Source organism: Balaenoptera ricei, chromosome 9 (genome assembly GCF_028023285.1).
Source record: "Balaenoptera ricei isolate mBalRic1 chromosome 9, mBalRic1.hap2, whole genome shotgun sequence".
NCBI lineage: Eukaryota > Metazoa > Chordata > Mammalia > Artiodactyla > Balaenopteridae > Balaenoptera > Balaenoptera ricei.
In genome coordinates this window covers 3,151,483-3,165,367 of record NC_082647.1, presented here as the reverse complement: position 1 = coordinate 3,165,367, position 13,885 = coordinate 3,151,483, and the positions used below count along the sequence as shown (strand labels likewise).

General features: G+C 57.5%; 1 protein-coding gene across 1 annotated transcript in view; it reads left to right on the top strand.

Moving 5' to 3' along the window:
• DPP6 (dipeptidyl peptidase like 6) overlaps positions 1-11,744 on the top strand; it is a 586,350-nt gene extending 574,606 nt beyond the window's left edge. Inside the window, exons 21-26 of the mRNA XM_059932967.1 lie at positions 1,257-1,311; positions 5,063-5,174; positions 6,857-6,915; positions 7,694-7,766; positions 7,862-7,935; positions 9,864-11,744. Of these exons, the coding sequence (XP_059788950.1) occupies positions 1,257-1,311; positions 5,063-5,174; positions 6,857-6,915; positions 7,694-7,766; positions 7,862-7,935; positions 9,864-10,010 (520 nt within the window). The 3' untranslated portion in view covers positions 10,011-11,744. The remainder of the gene's footprint in view (positions 1-1,256; positions 1,312-5,062; positions 5,175-6,856; positions 6,916-7,693; positions 7,767-7,861; positions 7,936-9,863) is intronic.
• Positions 11,745-13,885: the final 2,141 nt, after the last annotated feature.

The following is a 13,885-nucleotide window of genomic DNA, read 5'->3' as shown; positions in this document are numbered from 1 at the left end:
GCTGTGTAAATAGTTACCAAGGTGCGGCAAATTCAAGTTTTGCTTTTTGGAATTTTCTGGATTTTTTTTTCAATATTTTCAGTACGCAGTTGGTTGGATCTGTGGGTGTGGAACCTGTGGATACGGAGGGCCAACTGTAATAAAAGTACAAAAGTCACCTGAATTTGTATCATCGTGAAAAGTCAGGACAATTGCTGCTCCGCGCTGGACCCTCCCTCTCGCCCCTCCCACCCCCAGGAACGGGGTCCGTTTGCTTCCAACATCATAGTAGAAGCACTGCTCCAATCATGAAGGGCAGGCCGGGTCCCAGGACGTGGGCGTCCTTGGAGAGTTGGCTGGAGAAGGATAGGGCACTCTCAGGGCCCAGGACCCGGAGGTTTATTACACTCCCCCAGGCTGAGAAGGGCGGTCAGAGGGGATGGGGTAGCTCCAGACAGCAGACGCAAGAAAATAATCACCGGGCAATACCCAGACTGGGGTGACAGGAAGCTGGGGGAAGGAGGCTTCGCGGTGGTGACAGATGGAGAAAGGCAGCAGGAAGACTCAGAAAGAAGCCAGTTACTGGCCAGCAGGTGGCAGGACTCCTGCTGCCGAGTGAGGGTCCAGAACCCAGAAAGATTCCAGCCACTTTGGGGGGGGAAACAAGGGACCACGAGGAGAGCAGTGAGATGCGGGCAGGGACAAGGCAGGACCGGGCAGCGCCAGCCTGGGCGCCGAGCTGGCGGCATCCAAGGCAGAGCTCAAGGCAGGAGTGATTCTGCCACCAAACAGGTCCAAGACAGGGACCCCTCCCAGGAGTTGGGGACAGAGGACTCTGCAGGTGAAGGGGGACCCAGTGCCCTGACTCAAAGCCGACTAGCACCCGGAGAGCCTTTTCTCCCTGCTGATCCCGGAGGACCCTCCCAGAGCCTGGTGGCTGGGAGTCACGTGGTCCAAGTGAGGGAGACGGGGACCCAGGCGGGCCTGCGAGTCTCCAGAACAGCCTCTGCTGCTTCGCGTTCCCGGTTCTCAACCAGCAAGCTTTACTCGCCTGGCCGCCCCACAGTGATGGCAGGGGCGCTTTGAGCTTTGCGTGTGGGCATACGGCTCACTAAAAAAGTAAAAGCAATCACCAATGATATTAGAATTCCAATATTTCCTTTGATTAAAGTAGGGGTTTTCATCCTTGAAATGGTTGGAAAACACGGCTCTAGACCCCAAGGTTGCACGACTCAGCCGTGGCGTGCACTAACTCCCCCGTCTCCTTGACCTTGCAGGTTGATGCTGAAGGAGCAGTACATTGACAAGACGCGCGTGGCCGTGTTTGGGAAGGTGAGGTTGCTGGCCCCTGTTTGCACACCCTCTGCTCAGGCCCTGACCTGCACCACCCCCAGGCCTGACCCTGATTCACTGGGAACATCTCTGCTCTGGCCGCCTGCGAGCCTTTTTTTTTTTTTTAGCATCTTTATTGGAGTATAATTGCTTTACAATGGTGTGTTAGTTTCTGCTGTATAACAAAGTGAATCAGCTATACGTATACGTATATCCCCATATCTCTTCCCTCTTGCGTCTCCCTCCCACCCTCCCTATCCCACCCCTCTAGGTGGTCACAAAGCACCGAGCTGGTCTCCCTGTGCTATGCGGCTGCTTCCCACTAGCTAGCTATTCTACATTTAGTAGTGTGTATATGTCCATGCCACTCTCTCACTTCGTCCTAGCTTACCCTTCCCCCTCCCCGTGTCCTCAGGTCCGTTCTGTACGGCTGCGTCTTTATTCCTGTCCTGCCCCTAGGTTCTTCAGAACCTTTTTTTTTTAGATTCCATATATATGTGTTAGCATACGGTATTTGTTTTTCTCTTTCTGACTTACTTCACTCTGCATGACAGACTCCAGGTCCATCCACCTCACTGCAAACAACTCAAGATGTTCAGTGATTCCAGCACAGGGAGCCCTCATCTGAGCAGCTCATGTATCAATGTTTTTTTCACACTGTCTGGAAGGAAAGGGAAAAAGAAGCCAGATCCTTGTGGGAGCGCTCTCTGAGGCTCCTGATTACTTTTCAGGCGAGCCTGCCGTGGTTCTCGGGGTGGTGCCCCAGGAGAGAAGGGGAGGCAGGAGTCTTTATTTCTGTAGGTCTTTCTGTGCAGCAGCCGCGTTGATTTAGCAGGTTCACTTACGTGGTAGGGAGGGGTGGGGAGGTTCGTGCCCTGAACTGTCAAACCAGAGACGCTTCCAGGGGTGGCCCACGTCCGAGGGCTGTAGCCGGGTGTGGTGGGGCTGTGGCTGGGAGTTGGGTCCCTGGAGGACCACCTCCTATCGCCCTGGCCCCCTCCCCCGTTGCTAGGTGGCCTGGACCCGTGGGCTCTTGGTCTCAAGGCAGGAGCACAGAGAGATAGACACAGACCCGTCTTCCCTCTGAGAGAACAGGCCCTGCAGAGGGGCCTCGCAGTGACCCCATGGCAGGTGGAGGTTTGAACAGGTAACCGGAGAGATACCTGTTACGTCATCACCTCTGAGCCCAGGGTTTCGAGGGAGCTGCGTGCATCTGAGACGAGGCATCGCCCTGTGGAGGTCCCAGCACACGTGCTGTGTATCCCACACCCGCACGGGAGGTGCAGCAGCAAAGGGAGGGCCCAGGGGACGGATCAGAGCCTGGACGCCGAGTCCTAGGGCTCATTCTGTGCTGGCGGAGGCCACTCCTGGCCTGCGAGGATCAGAGCCGGTTGGATCACTTACAGCGTAACTTGGGGCGTCAGCTCTTACCTCCCGTCCCCATGGGAAAGTTACTGCCCCACACACTGACCACGGCTCAGGGCAGGGCGCCCGGGCCCAGGTCGGCCTCTGTCCAGTCTCGGCTCTTCCCCAGACATGCCCTCTGCTCCTGGGAGCTTGGCCTCCCTCCTCTGGCTGCTTGCCACGTGGGCACCTGAACATGGCCCCAGCGCCTGAACCTTTCAAAGGTCCCTGTGGACGCAGACGCAGGAGTCAGGGAGCGGTGAAGAGGCTTTCTGCACAAGTGGGAGGTTCAGCTGCCGGGGCGTCGTGTGCTGTGTGGACGGGGGCCCACACGCCCTTCAGAACGCGGCCCGCAGCCCCGTCCCTGAGACAGGCCGAGGCTGTGTGTGGTACTCTTTGCTGGTCGCCACCCTTATCCACTCTGCCTGATGGGTCCCCGCCTCTTTGAATGGCGCCTCAGATACAGGGTGGTGGACTCTGTGATTGCATCCGCTCCGAGGCAGTAAGCCATCGATTCCTTTAGCTGACGGGCATTCGGCAGTTTCAGGTTCACAGCACGCTTGAGAGAATTCCCCCTGCCCCCCCAGCATGCACGGGCTCCCCCACCATCAAACCCCACCATTCGGTACCTTTGTTACGGTTGACAAACCTACACTGACACATCATCACCACCCAGAACCCAGAGTTTACATCGGGGATCCCTCTTGAGGTTGTACCTTCTGTGGGTTTGGACAGATGTGTGATGGCGTGTCTCCATCATTACGGGGTCGCACAGAGCAGTCTCTCTGCCCTGAAGATCCTCTGAGCTCCACCTCTTCACCCCTCTCTCCCCTCCCCCAGCAGCCACTCCTCTTTTTACCGTCGCCACGGCTGTGCCTTTTCCGGAGTGTCACAGAGTCAGAATCACACAGTGTGGAGCCTTCCCAGATGGCTTCTCTCACGTAGCATTTAAGGTTCCTCCAGATCTTCCCATAGCATCGTAGCTCATCTCTTTTCAGCACCAGATAGTCCACTGCCTGGACGCACCACAGGTCACCCACTCGCCTGCTGAAGGGCATCTTGGTTGCTTCCTAGTTTCGACAATTACGAACAAAGCTGCTGTGGTCATCCATGTGCAGGTTTTTGTGTGGATATAAGTTTTCAGCTTCTTAGAGTAAATACCAAGGAGTGCAGTCACAGGATCATATGGTGAGGGGATGTTTAGATTTGTAAGAAACCACCAAACTGTCTCCATAGTGTTTGTACCATGTTGCATTCCCACCAGCAACGGATGAGAGTTCCTGTTGCTCTACATCCTCACCAGCGTTTGATGTTGTCAGTCAACATATTTTAAAAAACAAACTGCAGAATGACTGGTAAGGCTTGGAGATTCCATTGACCATGAATATTATTTGCCAGAAACCAAAAAGACTCTTATTGTCATTAAGATATTCCTGTTCTACTGAAGGAGCACTATTATAATATAACAAACTTAAATACATTGATCAAAAACAGTTAATTCTACAGTGGGTTTGGCATGGCATGGACATGACAGACAGTCTCCATCAGGTATGTGGGTTCTACACACGCCACCCTCTCACCTCAGCACACGCACTCACACACGCCCACACCTTTGACAGTCCCCGTGCCACACCCTGGTTCTCTGGGCCTTCGCTCCTCTCCCCGCCCACCTTTGCTCAGCAGGACATCACATCTGCGCCCCCTTCCCTTTGGGTCTTGCAGGAAACAGGCGCATCTGGACCAGCCAGCACCCACGGCAGATACGGTGTAATGCTTTACTCTCTCTGGAAGGCTCACGTTGAAATTGGGGTCTTTCATGTCAGCCCCAAATAAGGGCAGTACAGGAAAGGAAGGACTGACCCACGTACACGACACGTGCGGACATCTGTCCCGAGCAGACCCCTGAGCTGAGCATCATGGCGACCGGTGCTGGAGCCCTTTGAGATTGGCTCCTCATGGGCCCGCCCTCAGAATCACAGAAAACGGGCTGGCTCTGCCTGTAGGCAAGGGCGAGGCAGCAGGGAGCGCTGTGTCAGACGCTTGACAGGCGTCCCACGCTACACCCCGCACTCCGGTCCCCAGTCACCCTCCTCAGTCCCCGCCACGTTTCACCCTCGTGTCACTCGAACACGAGGCCCAGGAGGGGGATACTTGCCTCACGTTATATTGAGCTGGAAAGGCGTTTGCTTTCATCTTCTTACCTCCCTTATAATTTTTCAATGTTAAATTTTTTTAAAAAAACAAACTACGACAGTGGTTGCTTGAGCCACTGACCTCTTTGTCTGAGGCTGTTCTCATGGGTGAGTTATTGACTTTGCCCCTCTCTCTGTCTTCCGCTTATTCCCAGGATTACGGTGGGTACCTGAGCGCTTACATCCTGCCAGCGAAGGGCGAGAATCAAGGCCCGGTTTTCACGTGCGGCTCTGCGCTCTCCCCGATAACAGACTTCAAGCTCTACGGTAGGGGCCCCGACCGGACGGGCGCTGGTCCCAGCCAGCCCCCCCGGCCTCCCTCCCTCGGCACCCAGTCCGATAACCCGGCGGGTGGCGAGGCCCGCGGTGGAACCTCACAGACAGGGCCTGGGGGCGGGGGGAGAGGGGTGCACGCCACTTGCTCGGGAAGTGGTCAACCCACCGCCGCCCCTCGGTCGCGTTCCCGACACAAGAGCCCAGGAGCCAGAACGCGCCCAGCGCCTCTGCTCGTGCGTGCAGTGATGGGGGTGGCGTGAGCGGAAGGGAAGGGGACTCCGGGCCGCCCCCACCGCTCCTCTCTGACCCCGAGTGCGGCGGGGGCCCTGCGCTGGGTCTCTGTCCGGCGCGGGGTGTCTGGGGGCGGGTGAAGGGCTGGGGGAGCTGCTGCCCAGGGGCCTGGGTGGCTCTGGCCCGCCCTCCGCCCGCCTCCTCCCCGGCACCTGCCAGCTCCTTTCTGCGGCCGGACTCCCGGTGTGGCGGGCAGACCCCGCCTGCAGCTGCCCGGACGTGGCTCTGTGGGCACTGCTGGGGGTCCTCCCTCCGGTCAGCCAGCCTCTTTTCGCTGAACGTGAAGGGCTTTGTGACGTCACCCTGTTTTTGAATGTCGGCGAGGCCCTCTCTGTGGGCTCTGGGCGCTGGCATTCGGGTCAGGGCGGCAGGGAGTCTCGGCCGTCGGCCCCGACTGCCGGCACCGAGCCAGGCTGACGGCGAATTCGGGGGCTCCTGGTCGCTGGTGTGCGGAGCCCTGCTGGGGGCCTGACGTCCCTTCGGGGCAGAGGAACCAGCATCGCTCCGTGGCCGCACCCTCCCGCGCCCCAGCTCGGCACCCGTGGACCCCGCGGAGCCGTCCAGGGGCACCGGCGCGTCTGCAGCTCACCGGCTCTGGCAGCCGAAAGGCTCACCGCAGATGTGCTGATTTTTGCAAGTGCTCAATGCACATTCCAACTCAAAATCCTACAGGAACTCCCCTAATTCCAAATTTTAATAATTTAAAATTATTGTCCCATGGGAATCCGTGTAACATATTCTCTATTTTTCAAATTCAGTGAGACTTTCTCGGGGTTTTTAATCAAGCTATTTCAAATCTGCCTGAGTTGAGCGCACACAAATGCGCCCAACCCCGCGCCTTGATGTGTCACTGTGCCTGGGACAGTGGAGAGCCCACGTGGTCTCCTGGACTTAACTAAGGGTTCCCTGCACCTGTAGAAGGAGCTCGGTGCCCTGGGCTCCCAGACTTCCTGACGGGGCGGCCTGGGTCCTCACGAGACCCTGGACCTGAGCCAGGGGGCAGGCAGAGCGGAGGCAGCCGACACTTTCTGAAAATAAGGGAACCCTGATGGAAATTTGCTCTTCGTATCTGTTCCCCCTTCTGGGCGTTGAAATGAGGTGGGGGCGGGGTGTGAATCCTGTTCATTCCGGGATCAGATCAATTCGGTTTCCGTCGTGCTGCAATCCCACCACCAACACTAGCAGGTCTAAATGTCACTGTGGCGCCGGCTGAGCAACCCCGTAAAGACCCACGAGGTTGAGGTGCTTCTTCAGAAGCAGACGTTCCCCGGGCAGATGGAAGGGAGTCCGGCCCCGGCCCCCAGCCCCGTCCCCAGGGCGGCCCCCGGAGCCCAACGGGGCCCCAAGGCCAAGGGCTAACGCTCTCCTCTGCTTCTGCGCAGCGTCTGCGTTTTCCGAGAGGTACTTGGGCCTCCACGGACTTGACAACAGAGCGTATGAGGTGTGTTTGGGGCAGAGCCGCCACTTGGCAAAAACGAGGAACCGGGCGACGATGACGCGGGCCAGCCTCTTCTCCGAACCGCTCCCTCCCTCCCCCCTCCAGGCCCTGCCCCCCTCTTAACTCCCGCGGCCTGTGTTCTCTCCCTCCCGCGTCATTCACCGGGGTGACGTGACCGCTCCGAGATCGGTCTGGTTGCCCACCCTGGAACCGGAGGGACAAGGCGGCAGGTGGGGAAGGCTTAGGGTGGAGGAGTCCGTCCCAGGGTTGGTAGGCCTGGGGGTGGATGGCCGCTGGCGCCCTGCCCCCGCGGCGGCTGCTGCCCCCGGAGAAGAAGCCCTTGATGGGGGAGCAGGAAGCTCCTCTGACACCACCTCCTGGTCCTCGCCGTCAGTCGGCCGAGTGTGGACGTCACGCACGCATCTCCTCACTGGCCCTGAGGAGGCCAGAGGTCTGCTGCCGGCCGGGCTGCGGCTTCAGAGCTGAAGCCCGGGCACGGACAACGGGACGGTCTGGCCAGGGCAGCACCTCCCAGTGGCGGCAGTTGAATGAAGGCCCCAGGCCACCTGCAGGGGGAGGAGACCCTTTCTCCCTGCTTCCTAGACCTTCTCCTTTCCCCTTTCTCCTTAAAAGGGGTTGAGGCTGGGAAAGCCCAGGCCCCTGAGAGCTTCCACAGGGCTTCCAGGAACTGTGCCCGCCACACTGCACGGCCCTCACCCTCCGGGTCAGGGTTCCTGGGCTCCCCGCGGTGGGCGCTGACCCCCCTCTCGCCCACGTGCAGATGGCCAAGGTGGCGCACCGGGTGTCCACGCTGGAAGGGCAGCAGCTCCTGATCATCCACGCGACCGCCGACGGTGAGCCCCCGACGCTGACCACGGCGCCTCGGCGAAAGCGTCGCCCTCCGTGGTGTTACGGGTTCTGACGCTTTCCTCTTTTTTTCTTTAAACAGAAAAAATCCATTTCCAGCACACCGCAGAACTCATCACGCAGCTCATTAAGGGGAAGGCGAATTACAGCTTACAGGTAGAGCGCTGCACGCCTGGCCTGCCTCACACGTGCCTTTCCGCGGAGGAGGAGCTGAGTGGTACCCGGCCACCCATGACTGCACACACTCCTCTGTCTCGGCCATCGGAGATGCTCGGGGACACGTCAGATCAGACAGATGGGCGGTGCTTGCTTTTTCTGCCGATTGATGGCGGCTCGGTTCTGCACTCAGGCTGTGCTTAAGCCCCTTTAGGCTCCCCAACCGCCCCCAGCTCCCTCCCCGGCTGATGAGCAAAGGTGGGGCAACAGCCACACCCCCATGCTCACTGAAGAGGGGCCGCTGTCCCACACCGATGGCGCAGCCTGGGCTTCACTAGCCTCCCCCCGGAGAGCACACCTCTGCTAAATACTGGCTGGATGTTCCAGAACCTTCGGTGGTGCAGCAGTAGTTAGAGAGCACTGTCCTTCCCAAGAGCCCGACTCACAGCCTTGACCTCACTGGCATCAAGTGCTGACCCACCGGCTCTAGTGTAGGTGCTTTCCAGCGATGCACGATGCTGCTTCTGGAAACTTCTTCCATCTCCTTCCCGCTCTCTGGTTCACTTGGTGAGACAGGTGTGACCCCGGTGGTCTTCTCAGGTTCAGGATAAACGGGAGACTTCCTCAACGAGGGCCCCGTCCCTCGGAGCAAGGCAGCGCTGCCTGCCTCTGTCTCCCAGCCCTGGCTTTGCTGCGTGGCTGTCTGGTACAGGGCCAGTGTGCGCTGGCCGGTCGGGGAGCGCTTCCCGCAGGGAGGAGGCCGGCTTGCGTGCTGATGAATGCGGAGGGAGGGGCTTAGTTCACGTGACCCTGGAGTTCCTGCTGAGAACGCTCAGGTCACAGTACAACGCTAAGTACGTCGTATGCGCGCGATGCAGCCGCGGTAGGTCCGATGGCAGAGCTCTGCCTGCCGGTGTGGACCACTCCCCAGATACAGGCGAAGCGAAGTCAGCAAGGTGCTGGGCGATACCCACCCTAGGTCCCACTGGACACTGTGCAGGCGCGGCGAGTGTCTGAGATACTCGATGAGCTTGTAAAGGTGACAACTCCAGGTGAGGGCCCCAGGCGACCAGGACCCGGGTAGGAGGAGACGTACTTCCGCTCTGTAATCCTTTGCACTATTTGATGTTTGAGGTACATATAATAGCTCAATGACCACCTTCATAAATACGAAAATAAAGGTGAGTGTCATCACCTGAAGACGTAAGAGGAAGACAGGGTTCAAAATGCAGGAAGCAGCCTGGTGTCATGGAGAGAACACGGGCTTTGGGGCCAGCTGGACTTGGCTTTGAATCCCTGCTGGGACCGGCCCTTCGTGTGGAAGTGGTGCAGTGCCCCTGGGTACTCAGAGTCATTACATTTGGGGACGGAATGATCAGCTGCCAAGGTCCCAGGCCTTGTTCTAAGCATTTCAGAGGTATTCCATCATTTAATTCTCACAGAGCTCAGTGAGCTAGATTTTATGATGAGGTCATCTGCATTCGACACCGGGGTCCAGGAAAGCGCCCTGTGCACGGCACACGGTGAGTCAAACGCAGGTGCCTGTGGGAGCGAGGGTTTCCCCACGCTCACCAAGGCTATAGAGGCAGCACGGAATTCTTCCCATTTCTCTGGGAGTCCTGATGCCTGGAGGCCTGGGCCGCTCGCTGCCTCTGTGGTCCCCGAGCCTGGATCCCTGTTGCAAATTCAAACAAGCGGAGCGAGCGAGGCATTCAGAGTCTGTTAAACGATGTGTTTTCTGATTCCTTCCCTGATTTGCTGAGGGCACCCTCCGCCTGGCAAAGCCGCGAGGAGAAGCAGCCCTGAAATGCCCTCCAGGCTGCGAGTCCGGCTGTGCGGAGCCCGGGCTGTGGTGCTGGGCGTCTCACCGGCGCGCCAGCCCACGCGGAGGGCGGCCACGGCGGTAACTCCTCACGCCTCTCTTGCAGATATACCCGGACGAGAGCCACTACGTCAGCAGCGCCCCGCTGCAACAGCACCTGTACCGAGCCCTCATCAGCTTCTTCGTGGAGTGCTTCCGGATCCAGGACAAACTCCCGGCAGCCGCAGCAAAAGAGGACGAGGAGGAGGACTGAGCGCGCCAGCCCGAGGCACAGCCTGGCGCCTCCTGGGACGGTGGCACCGACCGGGGACCCCGCCTCGCTCTCCCTCGGGGGCCTGGGCTGCGGGCGGGAAGCGCCGCCTTCCCAGCAAGCGTGTTCCTGGTCCTGAAGGCAGCTTTGCCCCAGAAACAAGCTCCTTCCCGGGTGGAGATGCATCGTCGCTCACAAGGGCTTCCACGGAGCCTGGAACCTTCGCCACCCCAGCGTGACGGGTACCTCCCCGCGACCCCTCCCCGAGGAGCAAAGCAAAGGATGGATGGCGGTGCAGAAGCTGGCCTGGAATCGGAGCTCGCGAGCGGGAGCGTGTAGACCCGGCCTCCGCTCCACTCGAGAGCGTCACACCCCGTCTGACGTCACCGCGCCATGGACCAACTAGAGCACAATTATTTTCCCAGTACTTGTTCGTAGATTGGCTTGCTCCTTTCTGTAATTAGGAGAGTCTGCATTTTAAGGGGCTGTACGAAGTGTTACTGTAGCTACGCTAATGGTTAACCTTATGGAATTAATTCGTATTTTTCTATGGTTTTTACCTGACACTGTCTCTGGTCATGGGGTTGCTTTGCTGTGCCTCTTTTTTTTTTTTTTTTTGCTTTGTTTTGCTTTGTTTCGTTCAGTCAGTATGTAGGCTTTGCACTTGTTTGGATAAAGAAACGGATCAGAAGTAACTAACTGCTCTCTCCTCAACGTCATCTTTAGACTTTGTGGAGACATTTCAGAACACTGAGAGGGAACAAAACATCCAGTACTGTTCACTAAAAAAAGTCATAAAGAAAACCTGTCTCCCACCAGGCCGCATTAGGAACTGGCTTAGATTCGCATTGTTCATCTCCCGGTGCCCTTAGGCCCATCCTTTTCCTCCCTGATAAGCCGTCAAGTCTTTTCAGGTGACGTTTGGTTAAAAAACATGAACAGACAAAGTGTTGACTCCACCTCCAGGTCTGTCACGTGTGCTGGGGTGACAGGAGCCCTGGAGGAAAGTGAGGCCCTCGCCGGTGTCACCCCCGCCCTGGGGTGGCTCTGTCCCTCCCTGCCGCACGCAAGCAGTGTCGTCGATGTCCCTAGCCTTGTAAGACATCCTCTGACCAGGTGCACAGCCAGCAGCCCGTGTATATTTCACTTTGTTGTAGATAAAGACGGGAATGCGGTCAGGCGTCGCACCGCGTCCCCTGCCCTCCGCCCGGTTTTCGTCGTGTTTTGCCTGCATGCCCACAGCCTGGCTGAGCTGCTCTCTCTACAAGTGCTTGTTGGAAATACACTGACGACCGTCATCTCCTCTGGAGCTTGTTGACAACCTGAGTGTCCGTTCGGATTTCTCCAGCTCCCGGTCCCCCTGGGAAGGGGTGCTCCGTGACATTCTTATCAGCAGAGAAGATACGTCCATGTCACTTTTGGTGTTTGGGGGTTTGGGTTTCATCTACACGAGCTTTGAATGTCAGTTGTACTTAGTTCGATTGGAAGCTCTCCGTCCCAGGATTTTTTTTCAGGGGATGCGTCACCGTTTGGGAAAAGGAGGAATGTGCCGACCTGCAGGACCACTCAGCGCTACGTGGCCATGCTTTTGCTATTTCAGTGGGCTCGACCGACTGCAAAGCCGACTCAGTCTGAAAAGAGAGGCCAGCTCTGGCCACAAGATCTGGCAGGAGGGAGCGAGGATGTGGCATGGTAGTGTTTGTTCATCCGTGGAATAAAACATTATTTTACCACTTGGATAGCTCTTTTCTTGCTTATCCGCCACCATCTCACCTTAGAAAGTGTACAGATGTTCAAGAAGTCTTTCAGGTACTCATTGATGCGTCCTCAAGGGCCTGCGTGCAGCACATAAAACCTGCATCTGTGGTAGCAGCGGCTTGATGGTAGGAAGAACAGGACCAGTCAAATACATCAAAGTCCCAAATCAACCAGAAAAGAGAATTTGAGTTTCGTCTTAAAAGTTTCAGGGTGAAGCCACAGAGGTATTCCCTAACACTGAGAGTAAAATTGGCTGTCAGTTGAGGCCACTGCATTGCCTGCTAGAAAACTTCAGAAAAACCTGCCTCTGTTGGAAATTCACTCACTTTTGTTGTTGTTAATTCAGTAAGTCTGATGTAACCCAGCCTGAAAGCAGAGAGGTTGGTTAAATAAACCCTTCCAAACCATGAAGCAGCTGCTGCCTCAGAGAAACTGGCTGTCAGTCCAGTCACCCCAGCTGAATGCTGTCACCCTTCTTGACCAAGAATCAAGAAGCAGAGGAGATAGAACGAAAAAGCCAGATGCAGCGGAGCTCACCCCAAGCCCAGTGTGTCAGCCTCCCACCCGCGGTCACGCGAGCAGCCCCGGCCTCTCCCCACTTGCCCAGGAAGGAGGCCACCTCCTCCCCGCTGCCTTCTGCCAGGACCGGCCCTGAAAGCAGACACTGGCCTTGATCACTGGGACCGCCCCAGTGCCACGCGGTGGGAAGCCGGCCTGGGAGAGCCCGGAGCCTGCACCTGCCCTGTGTGTGTGAGGTGAAGTGTGTGACACATGTGACTGTGGTTGCTTGTTTCCATTTTTAATTAGTTTTAAAATGTTTTAATAAGACCATGACGCTGTGGAACTCCAGAGCCCAGTACAGGGAGCACAGCCCTAACCCGGGGGCATCCTTCTTCCCGGCATCTCCTGGGACACAGCTGCCTCGTTCACAGGGGCGCCGTGTGTGTACCCCTGGCCTGAACACACGCTGCCCCCCCTCTCTTGCCTGACCTGTCAGTCCCAGAAAAATGATTTCGTGAAGGATCAGTTGCCTTCCCGAAGCCCCTGTTTAAAAACCTCAGTGTCATAGGAGAGGCTGGAAGGATATTTCAGAGATGCCCTTGAGCCTCCTCTGTCAGCACGTGGCTGTGAGCTCTCAGGACAATCAAGAGGAAGGAACAGGAAGCCTGTTAGCGCGTGGTACACACACTTAGGATGTCCAGACCGTGTATACACGTAGAACTCTGCCCCGCGACCTGCAGCAACCAGCCCCGGGCGGCCAGGACTCGGTCAGCATCTGACAGTTTCCTAATGTCTGCCCCCGCTTCCAACTTGGGACCAACTGGGGAAAACCTAATACATTCCCTAGGCAGTAAGAGCCCTGCCCCAGCCCCCAGGGCACCCCTGAGGCCCCTCTCCCACCGAGAAGCTGTCCTGCTCCCCCCGTCTGCCTTCAGTCTCCGTGGAGCACCCGTGAGGGTGGTCGGCCCCCACACTCCAGCCGGCTCTGGGGAAGCAGACTCTGCTTGCGCTGATTTGGGTGTGCATCAGTCAGCTAGGGCTGCAGAACAAAGCACCACAGACGGGGCAGCTTAAACCACAGGGATTTATTTCTCACGGTCTGGAGGCTGGAAGTTAAAGCTCAAGGTGCCAGCAAATTAGGTTCCCAGTGAGAACCCTCTTCCTGGTTCATAGATGGCCACCCTCTGGCTGTGTCCTCACCCAGCAGAAAGAGGGGGAGAGCGCTGGTCTTTCCTTGTCTTATAAGGACACTAATCCCATCATGGGGGCCTCATCCTCACAGCCTCATCTAACCCTAATCACCTCCCAAAAGCCCATCTCCAAGAACCATCCTATTAGGAGTTAGAGCTTCAACATATGAATGGGGCTGGGAGGGTCTGATGCACGTTCAGTCCGTAACACGTGGTTCTCATCTTCACGCAGGCATTCTAGAGAGAAAATAGAGCTGCCGAGGAGCAGGTGGGGACCCTGGGGGCAAGTGGGAGGGAGAGAACCCAGCCTTGGGGACACTGCCTCGTGGGTGGGGCTTCTCAGGGGGTCTGGACGGGCAGGTCTCTGGGCGCTGGTCCTGAGAGGCCTGGGCTCCCTTCTGCAAACCACAGGCTCCAAAAAGCCATTCA